This window comes from Lactuca sativa, chromosome 8, assembly GCF_002870075.4.
Source record: "Lactuca sativa cultivar Salinas chromosome 8, Lsat_Salinas_v11, whole genome shotgun sequence".
In the NCBI taxonomy this organism is placed as follows: Eukaryota; Viridiplantae; Streptophyta; class Magnoliopsida; order Asterales; family Asteraceae; genus Lactuca; species Lactuca sativa.
In genome coordinates this window covers 159,915,880-159,934,846 of record NC_056630.2, presented here as the reverse complement: position 1 = coordinate 159,934,846, position 18,967 = coordinate 159,915,880, and the positions used below count along the sequence as shown (strand labels likewise).

Genomic DNA, 18,967 nt, shown 5'->3' with positions numbered 1-18,967 from the left:
CCTTATGACACTTAGATTTTTATGGTGTATGAGTTTCTACCCATATGAATTTGTCAAAACCATAATCACAAGACAAGGTTAGTGACAAATCCAAACTCATGTGGATTGAACTTGTGCAATCTTAAGTTCTTGCCACCTGGCAGCACAAGGGCCTGCCATAGCTTCCAAGTAGTTGTGCAACCAATTGAGAACTCTAAGAACTACTATGCAAAGTCAACTTGAATAGGCACAAAAATGTCAACACGATAGGTTATACACCTCAAGTCGTGTGCTAGTGAAGAATTCTAGGTTTTATTCTTGATTAGGTCTTGAAACTTTCAAGAGCTTTAGGACTCCCACTATCCTCTTGACATATAAGACTTACTTGCCAAATATACAAGAGATAGTGCGGATTCTTTATCAACACAAACACTTCACACAATTGGTCTAAGTTGGTCTCTGTTTTATCCAAAATATCACAACTTACCAATTTCAAATGTACAAGAGTAGATAACCTTTTACTCTTACATTTGGCAAGTGTTAATAAACCTTCTTTAAGATATGTCACTCAAGTTACAATCTTGGAGTATGACTCTAAGAATTGTTTCGGAACGAAGTATGACTCATCTTTTTGATTTAACCATTTCAACAATTCATGACTCCTCTTCTTAGTCATAAAAATGCACTAAGATGACCTTAGAGGATCAATTGTGATATGGTATCTTAATCATTAAGATGATCATAAACATGATACTAAAGTACTCTCCCATCTTTTCAGACTTGAGAAACTTTTATCTTTCTGCCAAATTTGATTCTTCTCATTCGCTTTGCCATACATTGAAGTATTTTCAATGTTTTCAGAATTATACTTAAACTTGTAAGTTTAACCATATTTACTAAGATTTAGTAAATAATGACGAATATTCTTTGTGGTGGACCTGACCAGCACACACCCAAGGGTACCCGATCCCTTTGTCCTTCCCTTGAGTAATATATACATGTGAACAATGAATTAGTCTTAATTTTCCAAAGATGAAAATTCTCATTCATCATACTATACAACTTGCATGATTCCAAGTTTCGGTCCAATTTAAACTTGGGTGATGAGAATCTTTCCTTATTTGGTAAAATTAGACACTACCACAGATGAAAGAATCAAATCCATATTCAATATTGCTATCAATGAAATCTTATAAGCAAAATTTTTTCCACAAATTCCATTGTAAGGATACTTAAAATAAATGAAAATTTCCTTTTATTTTAAAACTTTGCAGAAAACCTTATCCTTACAATCCATATGAATACTTTGTTGTTATCTATACCTAAGCAATATATCATAACTCTTAAGCAGCAACTCAAAAATTCTGATCACAGAACCATGCGATCGAAATCCATTTTCGCAATCAGAATCAGCATATACTTCCTTTAAGTTTCTTTACTTTTCTTTGATTCTTAAAACATCAACCTTTGACCCAATCACATCATGTAATAAGAATCTCCAAGTAGGAACTTAATAGAGTTAGACAATGGACTTTACCTGAAATAAAGTCAAACTTATTGACTTTACCATCCTTAGGTTAGTTTGGCAGCATCGTAACCAAAGCCCCTTCCTTTGGAAATAGAAACATATGGACCCTTAGGTAATAGTACATGGGACTATTTCAAACTTAGCCTTTCTCTTTACCATTTGGTCAACCAAATTGACTATGGCCAATCTCTTTCCAGTGGGAAGAGAATGCTTTTCTGGATTTCCTGTGTCACTATTGTCCCTGTCCATAAAGTTTTGGGAAGTTGATCTCCTAATAAAATTTGCTTTACTAGTACACCAAATCATTTCTGATTTAGCAGCACCAAGAAAATAGTAAAGATCATTAAGGGTCTTGTCATAGTCTATTTCATAGGAGTCCCGAAGGAATTCACTATGTGACTTAGAAAGTGATTGAACATCCACTTCCTCTAGACTTTGACACCCAACTCTCCCGGCTTGTGAATACTTAACATCATCTCCAAGATGTGATCACACATAGACCTTGCTTGCCAATAGGGATTGAGTGACCTTAAACTTTTCAAGAACTTGTGGGTTAGGGAGAATAACTGGAGGAGGTGACAGAAGTAAAGTTCCAAGAGATTTGGGAAGATCATAGATGTCTGAACTTAGACGTCTTTTGGGAGATATTCAAGATAGTTGATCTAAAGTCCTTAATATGACACCCAATATGAGATACTAATGCTAGGACCCAACAAACTATTTTATAACTTAGAAGAGGGATGTCGTAATCCAAGCTATACAATATTTGAAGGTAGGTGAATGACGATTCACCAATTTCCACCAAGATAAACTAAATGTATTATTTGGTTTAATTGGATTTGAAACTCCTAGATATTTTTAGATTCATTGAACTTTTCAATGGCATGTTTCAATCTCGAGTGTGCCCTTCAGGTTTTGTGAATGGGATGCCGAGGATCACAAAACAAGGTGTGAAGTAACCATGCAAATTACTTGGTACCCTTAAGTGTTTACCCCTCAATCGATGTGTCGGTTAACCATACACTCTCCATCAATACTATGATAAACATTAAGTTACCCTTTTCCTACCTTGTTAAGTCCAGGTTAGTGTTCCGGTTAACCACACACACTCCACTAATAGCTTAAACAAAGTGCAAAGTGTAATTTCATGGATTAGCACCTTATTCACATTTTCCTAAGTAACTAAGATTGGGAATTTATAATTGTTTAGTTACTTAGTATGTATCATTAATACTTTTTAATGAAGGGAGAATTATAGTCTTTGTCCTACCCATTCGGCTAACGACCCTCCACCAGTCAAGGAAGTGGTGGGTGAGAGTGGACACCCATTAAACTGCCATTTTATAGGCAGTAACCTTATACACCCCTTATAGACCGGCTTCGTGAATGAGGCCTACTAACGGTAAGACTGACTTTACTCTTATACATATATATATATATATATATATATATATATATATATATATATATATATATATATATATTATTAAATTATAATATTATAAAGTATAAGGGTTGAATTTTAACTTTTAAAATTCTAAGGGCTAACTTGGAATTAAAGTATTCATAAGTGTAAACTTTTCAAATTCCAAAACTTGAGGGCAAGTTTTGAAACTATTCAAAACTAATTAACTCCATAACTTATGTGTTTAAAGTAGTTTTAATTAAAAGACTCTTCAAGTTCCATAACTTGAGGACAAGTTATGGAAGACTTTAAACTAATAAAAGAATGTAACTTTTCTTTATTTTGTAACTTATGGAATTAATTAAGGTTACATATTTTATTACTTAATGAAGTGACTCTCGAACCTCCATAACTTGAGGACAAGACTCTTCATTTTTGTAACCATTGCCAACTTTTATGAGTTTTATGAAACTTAAATGTGACTTTTCATATAACTTGAGGACAAGTTACAAAAACACATTTTAGAATCAGTTCTTAGATTAAAATGTATTGAAAACACATAATCAATTAACTTTTCTATTAATCTAAGCAACTCATATGAACAAAGATAATTCACATCAAACTTTTTCAAGTAATTAGCAGAACTTTCAAACTAATACAAATCATGAATCTATTGACAATTATCTTTGAAATTGGATTAGCATGAACATTACCACATCAAAAACAAGTTTATAAGTCCAAAACGTCTAAGGGTAATATTCCTAGTCCATTTCTAGCCAAAACAATCGAATATATGCTGTCTGGGAGTCCAACTCGTCGAGTGCACGAACCAACTCGTCGATTTGGATGCTTTTTGCCTTGGAATCGGCAAATCCATCAGTGGAATCGGCGAGTCTGCTGTGCAGACAGCACCAAAATTCGATTTTCAGCTAATTTTGCAAGTATGACAAGAAAACAAGCCTAGTTTCTGATACCACTGTTGGGTTTTGAGCATTCTAACACTCCTATGGTGTACATGCAACCCTAAATACCTTGGATCTATGTTTTCTCTAATATACATGAAATGCTAATATTCCAAGGTATTACCCTATCTAGCATACAATCATAGATACTTGGGTAATAATATAGATAGAATACATAACTTTTGTAGTGTAGCTTGACTCCATGGGGCTTGAGTGCCTAGTGCCTCAAATGTGACACCTCAAATGGCTCACACAACATCAAATGTTCTTGGAATAACTTAGAGAGAAATCCACACATCAAGAAATCGGCTAGCCCTTCTTTTTCACACACTAGTGGCCGATTTTGGTGAATAATGTGATGCTTATATAGTATGTTACAATTAGGGTTAGACCATGTAAACCCTAATTGTCATGACCTTTCATTTCCATGACCCATGAGTTATGTAACCTCCATGGAGCATCCTATGGGTTTAACCCAACTTGATTATCCATAGAGCTTTGGCCCACTATATAAGTTATGGATGATTTACACAATCAACCCATATATTTCACTAGTCTTCTTTTGATCACATATTTAATTCTAAATTCATTCTTGATCAATACTAATTAAATATTATTTTTCTTATTATTAATATATTAGAACATATAATATATTAATAACCATAAGTTTCTTATTTCTCTCATTTAGTCTATCCAAGTGCATGATACCATGCAACCCAAATGGACCATGCCTGGTCGGGTCAAGTACATACCAACTATAGTTATGGACTTAGACATTAATCCAACAATTACATGGAAAATTGCCATGGTAGTGTTCAGGGTGAAGCAGTTTGCTAAGAAGACCGGGAAGAACAACTGGGGTATGAGTGCCGATAAGAAGGTAGGGTTCAATAAAGGAAAGCTACATTGTTTCAATTGTCACGAGCCAGTTCATTTTGCTCGTGAGTGCCCGATACGGGATCAAAGATTAAACAACAACAGGACAATGGTTGTGAAGGGAAACAATTGGGGAGGTGCTCAGGTCAACAGCGAGATGGCTATGGTTGCTCAGTCATTTGACTGGGAGGACCAGATGCAGGCCTTGAATATTTCAAAACCTGAAAATTCTCACCTGGACCAAGTTAAAGATGAAGCTTCCGTGGAGAGTGTTGGAGCTGAAGAAAAGATGATGGAGCTTCAGTTTGCGTTGATGGTATCTTCTACTTCTGAACCGAAGAAAAATGAGGTAAGTTTACCTTCCTGCTCTCAAGCTTGTATTGATTATGTTAAAATTCTTCATGAAGAAATAGAAACATTACGTAGAGAAGTAGAGGACCTTAGATATGAGGGGTATCAACTTAGAAAAGGACAAAAACCCCTTAAGGCCCAGTTAGAAACTAAAATAAAGGACTTTAGAAGACTTCAGGAAGACTACAGTAATAAATGTGAAAATTATGACTACATAAAGAGACAAAATGCTGAGTTAATTACTGAACTTGACACATTAAAGGGCAAATTTGAAACTGCTGATTTCGATTTTAGAAAATTTGATGTATCAATTGAAGTAGTTGCCAACATGATAGACCACTGCATGCAATTTAAACATAATCAATCAAAGGGTCTAGGGTATGATAAAGTTCCTCCTCCTTTCAACCATTCATATTAGTTTCAACCTTTTTCCAAGGAAGAGATTGCTAGTGAACCATTCATGGTTTATGGCAAGCCATCTGGTTTTGTTTCGGAAGGATTTATTAATGTTGAAAGTACTAACATTTCTACTTCTCCTGCAGATAAATCCTTAAATCATTCAAAGCACGAAGTTGAAGGACCTGTTTCTAAAAATAAAACAGAGTCTGAACCTGAAGTTTTAGTTTTAAATAAAGACTTTATTTTTTCTGATGTTGAAAGTGACAACGTTTTTTTTATGATTTTTCTGCACCTTCTGATACTGGTTTGAATGTTTTTAAAGTGTTTGATAAGATGGTTGACAATTTTGATGTTTGTAATGATACTAATAAAACTCCACCATTTTCACAAGTTTCTCCATCTGATACACCCTCACTTATCTCACAACCTACTTGTTGTTCATGTTCATGTGAGAAAATCAAGGGTGTTGGTATGGAAAACAAATCTGAAAAGAGTAGTACAGGTTTTAACAATAACAAACATATTTGTTTCAATTGTGGTATTGGTGGTCATATAGCTAGGAATTGTCCTAATAGAATGTTTGTACATTATATGTCAAAAAGAGGAGAGAACGAATTTAGAGGAAGGTCTTTAACAAGAAAGTCCTCTAAAACTCATTCTCGGAATGATGATTGGAAGGATGATCGTAGTAGAAAATGGGCAGTTTTTCAAAATAATAAAAAGGTCTTTCATAACAAAGTCCCGAACAGTTTGCCAAAACCGAACATGGCTCAGCCAAGATTGGTTTCGTCAAGGAGCAGCTATGGGTCTTCAACCAATTCAGGTAGAAAACCCAAGCGCTCAAGGCAAACTGATAAAAATCCTATTTCAAAACCAACGGTGACTGTTAGAAAACCTAATTATCAATGGTTGCCCAAAATAAGTTCCAATCCATCATCAGTATCCTCTGGAAAATTAGTAAATAATGATAAATCTGAAAAGGCAATGGGTCAACCCAGGAAAGTGATGACTAGGGTTCCCAAATCTAAAAGATCCCACACATTTTGCAGGGACAGTTGCGGGGGAATGTCGTCAGACCTTGGTTCGTCGACAGTGACTACTCTCGGCATATGACAGAAGATATCTCCCAACTGAACAACATTCAATCTTTTAATGGGAGATATGTTTCCTTTGCGGGTGGAGAAGGTGGCAAGATCACTCAGAGAGGAACCGTTACAAATGAAGTGTTAAGTTTCGAGAATGTCAACTTTGCTCCCGAGTTAAATCATAGTTTGTTGAGTGTGTCTCAGATATGCGACAAAGGCTATTCTACACATTTCACTAACAAGGAATGTATGATTATCAAGCCAGGCATTGTCATCCCAGAAGAATGGATTATTCGCAGAAAAGGGGATTATGCGTCAATACAACTCCGCTCACACACCTCAACAAAATGGTGTTGCTGAAAGGAGAAATAGAACTTTAAAAGACGCTGCAAGGACGATGCTGTGTGACTCCAAGTTACCAGTTTTCTTTTGGGCCGAGGCGATTAACACTGCTTTCTACGTTCAGAATCATGTGTTGATCACAAAGCTCAGATGAAGACTCGCATGAGATTCTATATGGTCACAAGCCATCAGTTAGTTACTTTCGTGTATTTGGCTGCCCTTGCACCCTTCTTCACCTAGATTCCAACCCAAAGTTTAATGTCAAAGCCGATGATTGTTACTTCGTAGGGTATGCATCACGCACCGCATATAGGGTCTACAGTAAGAAGACGAAGCAGATTGTGGAATCATATGACGTGCGCTAGTTGGAGGAGAACGAAATGGATGCTCGAGTGGGTCTAGATTGGTTATTTGATTACACATCGCTTTTCAAGTCCATAAATGTGTCTTCGGATAGCTCATCTGGGTCTTTCTCTGGTTCAAAGAATGTTTCTGAAGACAAAGACGAATAAGTTATCTACAGACCCCCAACGGTATTCTCTTCACCATCTGAGGGGGAGTCCTCTGCTTCGCCTGAGGGGGAGCCATCTGTACCACCTGATAGTCCAAAATCTCCTGTTCAGAATGATACTCCTGATGCTGAGGCTACACCACTCACTCCTGTTGAAAGAGAGTTCATGTCTAGAGATGCTTCCGTTGTCACTTCAACTTTTATGGGACTACTCTTTCCTGAAGACATTTCTAATGAGTTTGTAGCAGAGTCATCCGGTGTGGAACAATCAACAAATGAAGGAGGTGTAAATATTCACAATCTTCCCGTCTCGCTTAATGACATCAACCAGGAGATACCCTAAAGAATTCAACGCGATCATCCGATCGAGAACATCATTGGTCAGCTGGGCGATGGAGTTACAACCAGAAGTCAGAGTGGAGATGTCAATACATGTCTCTACTCTTGCTTTATCTCTCAAATAGAGCCCAAGAATGTTGAAATGGCTCTAAATGAGCCCAGATGGGTAGATGCTATGCATGAAGAGTTGAATCAGTTTGAAAAACTCGGGGTTTGGAAATTGGTTGAGTTACCAAAGGGAAAAAGTCTCTTGACACACGTTGGGTCTATCGAAACAAGCAGGATGATTCAGGGGTTATAGTGCAAAATAAAGCTAGATTGGTGGTTCGCGGGTTTCGATAAGTCGAGGGTCTTGATTATACTGAGGTTTATGCTCCAATAGCTCGCTTGGAGGCTATTCGTATCTTCCTTGCATATTCCTCTTACATTAACTTCACGGTTCACTACTAGAAAAACAACCTTTTACGACGCTCATTACGCGTCGTAAAACACTCAGACGACGCGCAAATGCACGTCAAGAAAGGCCCTGTCATAAAGAGAGACGACGCGCATTTACGACGCGCATTTACGACGCGCGGTTATGACACGCAATGCGTATCAAGGAAGGCCCTGTCATAAAGGAAGACGACACACATTTGCATGTCGTAACCTTACGACGCGCGTGTTTATGACACACAATGCGTATCAAGGAAGCCCTTGTCAAGAAAGGCCATGTCATAAATGAAGATGACACACATTTTTGCGTATCATAATTTTAAATGTTCTAAAAAATATATTTATATATTTATTAATTTTTAAATTAAATTTGCATTTAATGTCTCATAATAGAAATAAAATATCATATACAAAATATACAATCCATTGCATAAAATTTAATGTCATACAATTTTATTTCTTACAATATCTAAATTTGCATCTAATCTACTCTGTACATCAAATTCCAACTAAGTAAAGTTGCATCTTGCCTTTCATAATTCTTTAAGACTAATGCTCCAAGCAGCTGATTATATGGATACGTAGCTGTACATTGGCCCAAATCTTCAATTGCATTGATACGAGCTTGGTTTAGGATATGAATATCTAGAAAACAATTAGACGGAAAAAAAAGAATTATAGGAAAATACCATTTATTTTTTAATACTAAGTAGAATTTATACCCAGAGTGGAAAAAGGTTGTACTTTTATCTGCATTACATATCATTCCTATTACGTCCTGAAGACTTACAGTCGTAAGCTCACCCAATATCTGCACCAATAGACTGTTAAGATGAAAAATCAGATTATTAATAATAGAAACACATGCAAGTTCGTTTCTAGTTCTTTATCACATCAGGTTTCTAGCCTATATACTCTGTTTAAACCCTTTGTTCAGATCAATAAAGCAAGTATTCAGCTTCACCAAAACTACAACATACAACTTTGAAAAGCTCAAAATAGTTGGAAACAGATGTAACAGCAATATCTATGATAAAACCGTCATATATGAATATTATTGAGGTTGTGGTTAAATATCTACCTTTCCCCGTGTTTGTTTCTACTAATTCCAACATATAGCTATCCTGCCCAAAATAAGTAGATAATGATTTAAAAGACTGATTTCATATATAATATCTTGGCTGGTTGTCCAAGTTTCAGGTTTTCCAAGTTTCATTCACAGGTTTTCCAAGTTTCAGGTTGGGAAGAAACACAAACAACAACACATAGTATGTATCAAAAAACAAGATAGGAGCCAATCATTCTATGACACAAAGAAAAATAGCCCTAGAGAACTATAAAAAAAATATGAAACAAATGAATGAAATTGCATTGCTATTTCTTTAATACTTACTGCATAGAGTAAGACATGCAAAAGATATCAGGAAAAGACCAAAATGCCCTTGTGTGAAAGTAGTTGGATTACTCATGTCTTTCTTCTCTTGAGGCAAAAGAAAAGGATCCCTGACACTAAGTCCAGCAACAATTGTAAGAATAGGATCAAAGCAACGAAAAAAGCACCCATTATCAGCATTTTCCCTTATTTCGGATCTAATGGAAGTATTTTGGACATAGAACAAATTAAAGTTCTATCATTTAGCAATTTTAATCATTCATTAAGATTCAAGTCATCAAGAACAGTTAACACTTACAGCTTATGGCTCTGGAGGCTGCAAAACTGCTGATAAAAACTCTCCAATACTTCCAACTTCCCAACTTATTATTTGCAAACACATTGAGGGTAAAGCAACATAGAAATTAGTCAAATTACAACTAATGGCTCTAGAAACATTCCCCTGGTTGCACATGCCCTACCCTACCCCTTCTCTAAACCAACAAAAAAAGCAACATAGAAATTAGTCAACTACCTTGACCAACAAAGTCAAAGGGTAAAAAGGTAACTTACTTGGCGAGCAGATGCTTGTGATATGCATGAAGGCAACAAAAAAGGAGTGTTTTTCAATGCATCAAAGGGTAAAAAGGTAACTTACTTAGAGAATCACGAGCTTTTGAGCTATAATTCTCAAAGTTTGATTCAATGCATCCTAACATATTCACATCAAAATTTAAACTTGTTTTAGTCTTTAGAATCAAAAGTTAAATTAGGTTTGACTTAATTTTACCAGAATCCAAATAAAGATTACCTCAACAAGTGATGTACGAAGAGCCTCCCCTGTCACAGTCTTAATTTCATGATATACAAATGTAGGAAGAGCCTCCCCTGTCACAACCTTAATATCAGGCCTGAAGTACTTGACTGAATCCAGATAAGAAAGATAAACATGCCGATGATTTGGCTGCGGACACTCTGCTCGAAATTCTTGAACATACATACCAAATGGACACACTTTTACACCTTCAATTTTCTGAAACAACAGAACTACCTAAATAAATGGACAAATTGCAGGAGATGTACTTTATGTCCATCCAATTACAACATTGTACTTTCTTTTGTTTCATATCAAGACGTTATACTTTGAAAATTATAAACCAGCTACTGTTCCAGACAGTATGAAAGCAAATGACCATTTTACCCTTTCTCCCAACAAATACCCATCAAGCTTTTCCATCACTCTTTTCCAAAATGTGATTTTTTTATTTATTATTTTTTTTTGTGTATCTAATAAAAACATCTAAATGGAACTTAACAAATCTATTCTGGAACAAGAAAAAGCAGCTCACACATCGATTTCTTTTTAATTGATTAATTTTAGATAAACAAGACACTGACAATAAAAGAGAGATAATCAAAAGGAATCCATTAAAACAACAAAAACAGAATCATATATAACTCTATGTAACCGATATGATTAACAACTCATAATAATAATAATAATAAGATAGACAACATGAGAAGAAAAGAAACAAAAGCTTAGCAATAGACTAGACCTGAGCAGTTCCTTCAGTAAACTTAGGATCGTCACACCTGTAACTTCCATCAGGTCTAATTCCAAACCCTCTTGGATCTGCAAACACATTTTCCAGCAGTTGGCTTCTTGAAGGAGCAGGGCTTTCATCTACAAACTCCACAGCTTTCTCAACCACCTCATCTATCTTCTTCTCTATCGCCTTTAAATATGCTTCACTTGCCAATTTGTTTTCAGTCAGGTATTTCTTCAATCCTGTTATTGGATCCCTTGTTGCATAATGAGCCTTCTCAGCTGCAATTCACAATACAAATATACAATCACAAAAAATTTCAATGTTACGTATATACAAGAGTAAAAGACTAAAAGAAACTCACCTGGGTCATGAAGCTCATCAGTATCAGCCAAAGAGTGTCCTCTGAATCTGTAAGTCTCACATTCAACCAAAGTTGGGCCTTCTCCTCTCCTAGATCTCCCAATAGCCTCCTTTGCTACCTCCCTCACCTTCAACACATCCATGCCATCAACATGGACACCTGACATCCCAAAAGCTGGACCTTTCTTCCAGATTTCTGGATCTGAAGTTGAACGCAGATGGGACATCCCAATTGCCCACAGATTGTTCTCCACCACAAATATGATAGGCAATTTCCATAGAGCTGCCATGTTCAAACACTCAAAGAACTGCCCATCATTGTAGGTCCCATCTCTAAAGAATGCCAATGTCACATGATCACAATCTGCTTCTTTCAACACTTCTCTCCTGTACTTGCTACTGAATGCTGCACCTGTGGCAACAGGGATGCCTTCTCCTATAAAGGCAAACCCTACAAGAACATTGTGTTCAGCAGAGAACATGTGCATGGATCCACCCTGACCATGGAAACACCCTATTTTCTTCCTAAACAACTCGCTCATCACAGCACGAGCAGGCACCCCTTGCTTAGAGCATGAACATGATCACGGTAGGTGCTCACAACACTATCCTCTTGCTTCAACAGCTTGATGAACCTTGAGAAACAGCTTCTTGCCCGTTGTATAAATGGACAAAACCAAACATTTCGCCCCTGTAATACATCTGAGCACACATGTCCTCGAAAGCTCTCCCCAATATCATGTCCTCGTATACTTCTAAACCTTCTTCTTTGGTGAGCAGCTGCAGAGTAAAATTCAAAAATCAATTTTTTGGAACCCATATCAAACAGGGTTTTTGATCAATTAGACGTCATGCTGGTGATGGTGGGTTTATGGAATCCGGGCCTGAAGCGAAATTCACAAAAAAAATGCAAAACAGAAGCAAAATCGAATACCTAATATCTGATGTCTATTTCCTTTAGTTTGGTAATCTTTTCAAACACAGATCGAGGGTAAGTAGTTTGACGAAATAATTGTTTAAGCTCCAGGTCTGAAGCCAGACAAGGTGTCAATTTCTCAAGAATGATAAAAGGATACAGAGAAAAGGGAGATGGGTAATAGATTAATAGTAGAAGACGGTTAAAGGCTTACATGATATGGAGGTAACCAAAAGAACAATCACCTTTAAGTTGCAATACAACTGTTGCCTCCTTTCCAACATTGTACACCTGTAAAATTTTCAATTATTTGACACAACATATTATCTAATTTCATAAATCCTGAATGAATAAGAACAAATCTTGAAAATTAGGAGTTTTAAGATACCTTAAAAGTGATAGGAAAGATGCTTTGTTTCTTGTGCTTTTGCTTGAAAATGTTAAATAGAAATGTAGAGATAAAGCCCAAAACTGAACTGGAAGCCCTAACCTGAACACATCAATAAGAACACAATTATGAAAAACTGAAAAATCAAAAATCGAATCGGTCACCAATCAACTGCAGGTGGGTACACTATTGGAAAGCAATAAGATGCCTTACACTTTATAGTAGCCAAGCTTCATACTCATTCTCCATGCGTTCCAAATGCTCATAAGGCTCAACTCCAAAAGCAACCACCTCTGAGAGAGCCAAGGGATCTATATCCATGTAAGTTAGCAAGGGCATTTGAGTCATTATGGGTCTTCAAATCCTCCTCTTAATTTTTGGTCCCTTTCTTTAGCTATTTTTGAAAGTACTCAACCACCAAAAACCTCCTGCTTGATTTCCAAAACAAAATTAAAAAAATATATGTTGAAAATTCATAATTAAAATTAGAAATTCAACAAGGAAATTCGTAAACTATAAAAATAGACGTGTTGAAGTAAAAAACAACATGAATCTCTATTAATTTATGATTATCTCTTCAGGTGGAGGAGGTGGTGGCAGGCCTTTAAATCCCAACCAAAAGTCAGTTTCCTGCTTTGACCGAGTTCTCATCTTCAGTGTCTAGTTTAAAAGTCGTGTCTCTGAAAGATTAATAAAACATAGAAGAAGGAAAGAGGTGCAGGTATAGTAGGGTCGTGGCAGAACATGGTAGGAGGAAGAGCTGAATATAGGTACCACTTGTGGCCATACAAACTGAAATAAAGCTATCAATCATCAGTCTTAGAGACCTCTGTTTCACTTGTTGCATATACATGCTCTGAGTTATTCCATGTGTACCTACTTGTGAAATAACTTGTGTCTAGTGCACTCTCTAATGAAGGCACAAATGCAACCTAACACAAAACATAACTATTTCTATTTTCTACTTTCTTTTAAATGATTAGATCAAACAAAGTTTAATAATTAATGTATTTCATGCACCTTTTGCCTGGCAAGGGTATCCCACTTAATATCCCTAAAATACGGATGTTGTTTCACCTGCATTTATCAAATTATTCAGCTTCCTGTTCACAATGATTAATGTTGATCAAGAAAAAGAAGAAAGCAAACCTCGGTTGCTCCCCTAGCTCCAAGTCTCTGGTTAGGATCTTCTGTCAGTAAAATATCATGTAAAAAACAGTGAGGAAAAGGTAAGATTACAACAACTAACAAAGAAGTGAAAGTAGGACCCCAACCCCACCTGAGGGTGCTCTGCAATGAAAGGAGGAATGCCAACAATCAGATCAAGTAGTATTACACCAACAGACCACCAATCCGCTGAAGTACCTGAAAGATATTTGAATAAAAAATTTTAATGCATGAGATTTTATAAGCAATTCATGTCATTATTATATCAAGTTAGTTGTGAACAAACCATGTCCAGTTCCCAGAAGAATCTCGGGTGTAAAATAGTCTGGAGTTCCAATAGCAAAGCAGTTTTTGCGTCTTTTTTGTTGAGTCTCAGTGGCAGACAGAGATGGAGATGGAGATGGAGATGAGAGAGATAACTGAGTCTCATTATCACCCAATAGTGATGTGACACTCACTGTTGGACCAAATAAATCGTTTGTACTGTTAATTAGACCAACCTTTGACAGCCCAAAATCTGTTAACTGCTCACAAAACACAAAACAATTATTACCGAATAGTTATTTGTATGTTTATAACCAAAACCAAAACCCAGAAGCAACTTATAATAGATATATAGATAAACTACCTTAATATGACCATCATGTGCAGTCAATAAATTATCCAGTTTTAGATCACGGTGAATCACACACAGAGAATGTAGATACTCCAAATCAAGCACCTGCAGTGCACAATATATCAAAACTCAACAAACTTCCATTCATTCGTTTGTCTGTCTATTACTCTATTATAATTTATAACATCCTACTTTCAAAAATCTATTCTACCCAATTATATTTATAGCAATATCCTTCACAAAAGAAAAAATTGGAAGTAATGATACAACTTGCATTATGGGAGAGGTTTGTTATTTAAAATAATCAAAGGGTGTTAGATTGTAGGGGGCTTAATGTTATTTTTATTGTTTAGTGTCTACCTTTCGTAACAACCTATTGACCAAGTTGAATAATAGTGTGTGTATGTGTGTGTGTGTGTATATATATATATATATATATATATATATATATATATATATGTATATGCCTCATCAATTTTCTTCACCAAAGGAGCAAGACATTTAACAACCAATCCAGACACGTCACGAGCTGCACCATCAAGCTGTTGTAGAACAATATTGTAGAACAGTATTGGACAATCTCAACTCAAGGTCATTGTCAAGTTTAAACCCCTCTTTGTTTAATTCATTTAATAGTTCTGAAGTTGCCATACATATATAGTCTTTGTCCTTCCCAGTCATTTGAAAATTCAACCATGAACACCTCAATACATGCTAAATATGGTATACATATAACCCAAAGAAAAATCTCCACAAATAAAGGATAGAACTCCATAGCTTCTTACCTTCTCTAGGATACTAGGTATGGATGAATTTTCCATCTTTACACAAGTCTATAACAATCTTATATTACCTGTGCAAATACATATACATGAAACAAATAGAAAGTTAGAAGCCACATGGATAATGTTTTTAGCATGTATCAGACAAATAGAAATTCAGAAGCCATGTAGATAATGTTTCTTGCCCTTTAGAATTCACGCACATTCTAGTTTTCTATTATGTTGCTCCCTCATTCCAAACAGAATTACAATTTTTTTATAGGAAAAAGAATCTTTTGGACTACCGATTTGTCAATTTGTCTTGATAATTTTATGATAAGCCATAAGTAACCCTAAATTTCCAATTTGTCTGTGTTTTGAACCAATTTGTCAAAATTAAGTACTATTCAGAGAATAAAAGTCAACATGAGGGGGAGAATCACCAAATCAAGGGCAAAATCGACATAACCAAGAAAAAATTCGAACAGTAGAAAAGATAATTTAACACCATATATGTTTATATAGTGAATAATTCCGATTTGAGAGAGACGTGGTTTGAAGTTTCATAAAATCTCATGTTTGAAAGCCCTATGTCGACTCTTTTTGGACTGTTGTCTCGATTATTGTAGTTAGAATCAAATATTTGGGGGTGCGATCGAGCCCACTAAGTTTTAGATGATATTAGCATACCTTCAACACAAGTAAGATGACGTTATTGAGAGGGAGGCTTGTAGTGCGAGACAGATCACAAAGAAGATCTAATGGTCGTTAAACCAGACCTAGGGCTTGTAAACTTGAGCATCTGTGGCGGTCTCCGTCGAGGTAAGGTTAGCCCAAGCTCGCCGGCTAAAAGAGATGAGTCGAGATCGCTGGTAGATGAGGCGAGCCAAGGCAGCGAACGTTACAGAGAGCACTCCCATCTTGAAAAGAACCCTAGAATGATCCCTTCGATTTTTTGATAAAATAAATAGTCTGGAGGCGCGTTCAAGAATTATAAAGCGACATACTTACACGACACGCCCTTTATGATGGGTGCCCTCCGTGTTTTTATTTTTATTTTTTTCTGACACAAATTTTTGGGCACGCAAAAATGCGCGTCCAAAATCCTTCAAAATTTTGGAGAGATGACATTATTTTTACATCACAAACGTTTGCGTATCGTAAATTCGTGCACGTCATAAATTGCGTGTCATTAAAGGCCTTTTTTCTAGTAGTGGTTTGTCAAATGGACGTCAAGACAACCTTCTTGTATGGCAAGGTGAAGGAAGAAATCTATGTTTATCAGCCCCCTGGGTTTGTTAACTCAAAGTTTCGTAATCATGTATACAAGTTGGATAAGGCATTGTATGGGTTACATCAAGCTCCTCGAGCGTGGTATGCGACTCTTACAAAGCACTTGCTCGAGCATGGATATTCTCATGGCACTATCGATCAAACTTTGTTTATCAAGCATGTTGGTAATGATCATATTTTGGTTCAAATCTACGTTGATGACATTATCTTCGGGTCTACTGGTCCGCAACTATGTAAGGAGTTTGAAGGCGTTATGAAAAAGCGGTTTGAGATGAGTTTGTTGGGAGAAATGACCATGTTTCTGGGGCTTCAGGTCAAACAAAATTCAACCGGAATCCTGCTACATCAAGCCAAGTATGTGGAAGATATTCTTGAGAAGTTCGGGTTTCAAGAAGCTAAACCTGCATCGACGCCGATGGCTGAAAGACCTCTTCTGACTCCAGATACTGATGGCGAATCCATAGATCAGACACACTACAGATAGATGATCGGATCGTTGATGTATCTTACTGCAAGTCGACCAGACATCATGTTTGCAGTTTGTCAATGCGCACGTTATCAGGCTAATCCTAAATTTTCACATCTTATTGTTGTCAAAAGAATTTTTCGGTATATTAAAGGCAGCCCAAAATTGGGTCTTTTGTATCCGAAAAATTCTAAATTTCATTTATATGCTTTTGCTGATAGTAATTATGGAGGCTATGAGCTTGACAGGAAATCTACCTCAGGAGGGTGTCAATATCTTGGAGATCGGCTGTTATCATGGCAGTGCAAGAAGCAACACACTATCTCAACTTCAACAGCTGAAGTGGAATACGTTGCTGCATCTGCCTGTTGCTCTCAAGTCATCTGGATCCAACATCAGCTGTTGGATTACGGTTTGAATTATCTAGAAACCCCTATCTACTACGATAATGAGGCTGGGATTCAAATTACTAAAAATCCCGTCCAACACTCAAAAACCAAGCACATTGATATCAAAATTCATTTTATCAGAGACTGTTATGAACGTTCACTCATCCATTTGGAACAGGTTCCCACTGCTAATAATGTGGCGGATCTGTTCACCAAGCCTTTTAACAAAGCTTGATTCGATGTGCTTGTGAGATTTTTGAAAATGATTCGTTTTGAGGATTAATTTTATTTTTTCTACCTTTTTAGTTATTTTAAGTTTTTTATTTTTATTTTCTTAATTCTTATCTTCTATTTCATTTTATTTTTGGTTAGATTAGTTTAAATTTGCGCATTTTAGTGATTTCATTCTCACCCATGCACAAATTTAGGGGGAGAAATAAACAAAAACCAAACAAAAAATTAAAATTTTCAAAAATCCAAAAACAATAAAAAATCAAAAAATCAAAAATATGTTGCTGATTTTCTTGCTTGTAGGTGATGTGTTGGGAAGTGATATTATCAAGTGATAACAGGCAATCTGAATCTGCGTAACGTACCAAAATTAAATTGTCTACGCCCATATGCTCGATGCGCTGGTAGGCACGAAAGATTTTAAAGGGACTTGACTAGGAAGATTTGAGCATAAGGAATTCAAGGACTTGACAAATATTGAACTAGTTAGATTCGTTTAGCCTAACAATACGACACTCGGATAGCTTGAGCATGGAGATATACATGAGAATCTACTGGTCACATTAAAAGAACCCGTATCTAGAACTTTGGATTAACTTTTCCTCGATGTGCGGATTCTGTCATTAATTCCGGTATTGATGAGGTGACTGGGGAATTCCGATAAATTAGGTCTGTAGAAGGTTATTTTCTTTCTTTCTGTCTGTTAGCCATATGTTGCCTCCTCTACGTGATCGAGAGATCCAACTTGAACTATAACATATGGAATTCTTTCTCTTTGCATCTTCTTTCTATGTAATTCTTTCTATTTGTTAGCCATATACTGTCTCCTCTACGTGACTCATAATCCGACCTGGTACACAGTATATGCATTATTCTTTTTCTTAATCCCTCTAAAACTTCAGTTAGTCATATGTTTCATCCTCTGCGTGATTGGAAGTGATCCGACCTGGGTATATAGCATATGCATTCTAAATCTATCTTCTCTCTTAATAATTGTCTGCTCACCCGGTGTAAGGAGTATTATGGAAGTCCTTGATTGCTGGAGCATATCAGGAAGCGGGAAACATGTTCTAGTATAATTAAAATTGAACACATACAGATTGTCTATAGATCTCGCTGCTCAATTTAGGTGGACAACAATATCCCTGGTCGTCGTCAGCTAAATGGTCCCTAGGAAATCTATCTTAGAATATAGGATCATCAAAATGTCTTGTCATTCTTAGTTTGTCCAAAATTATCACAAATT

General features: G+C 36.3%; 1 protein-coding gene and 1 pseudogene across 1 annotated transcript; both read right to left on the bottom strand.

The window, feature by feature from the left end:
* Positions 1-5,775: 5,775 nt before the first annotated feature.
* LOC111908615 (pyruvate dehydrogenase E1 component subunit alpha-3, chloroplastic-like) lies at positions 5,776-13,146 on the bottom strand (annotated as a pseudogene).
* Positions 13,147-13,889: 743 nt separating this feature from the next.
* Positions 13,890-15,402, bottom strand: LOC122194476 (probable serine/threonine protein kinase IREH1). Its single transcript, XM_052766585.1, has 6 exons — positions 15,367-15,402; positions 15,049-15,123; positions 14,594-14,686; positions 14,252-14,489; positions 14,078-14,163; positions 13,890-13,988 (listed from the first exon to the last, which is right to left on the bottom strand). The coding sequence occupies exons 1-6, from the start codon at positions 15,400-15,402 to the stop codon at positions 13,890-13,892; spliced, it is 627 nt and encodes a 208-aa protein (XP_052622545.1).
* Between the last annotated feature and the right edge of the window lie 3,565 nt (positions 15,403-18,967).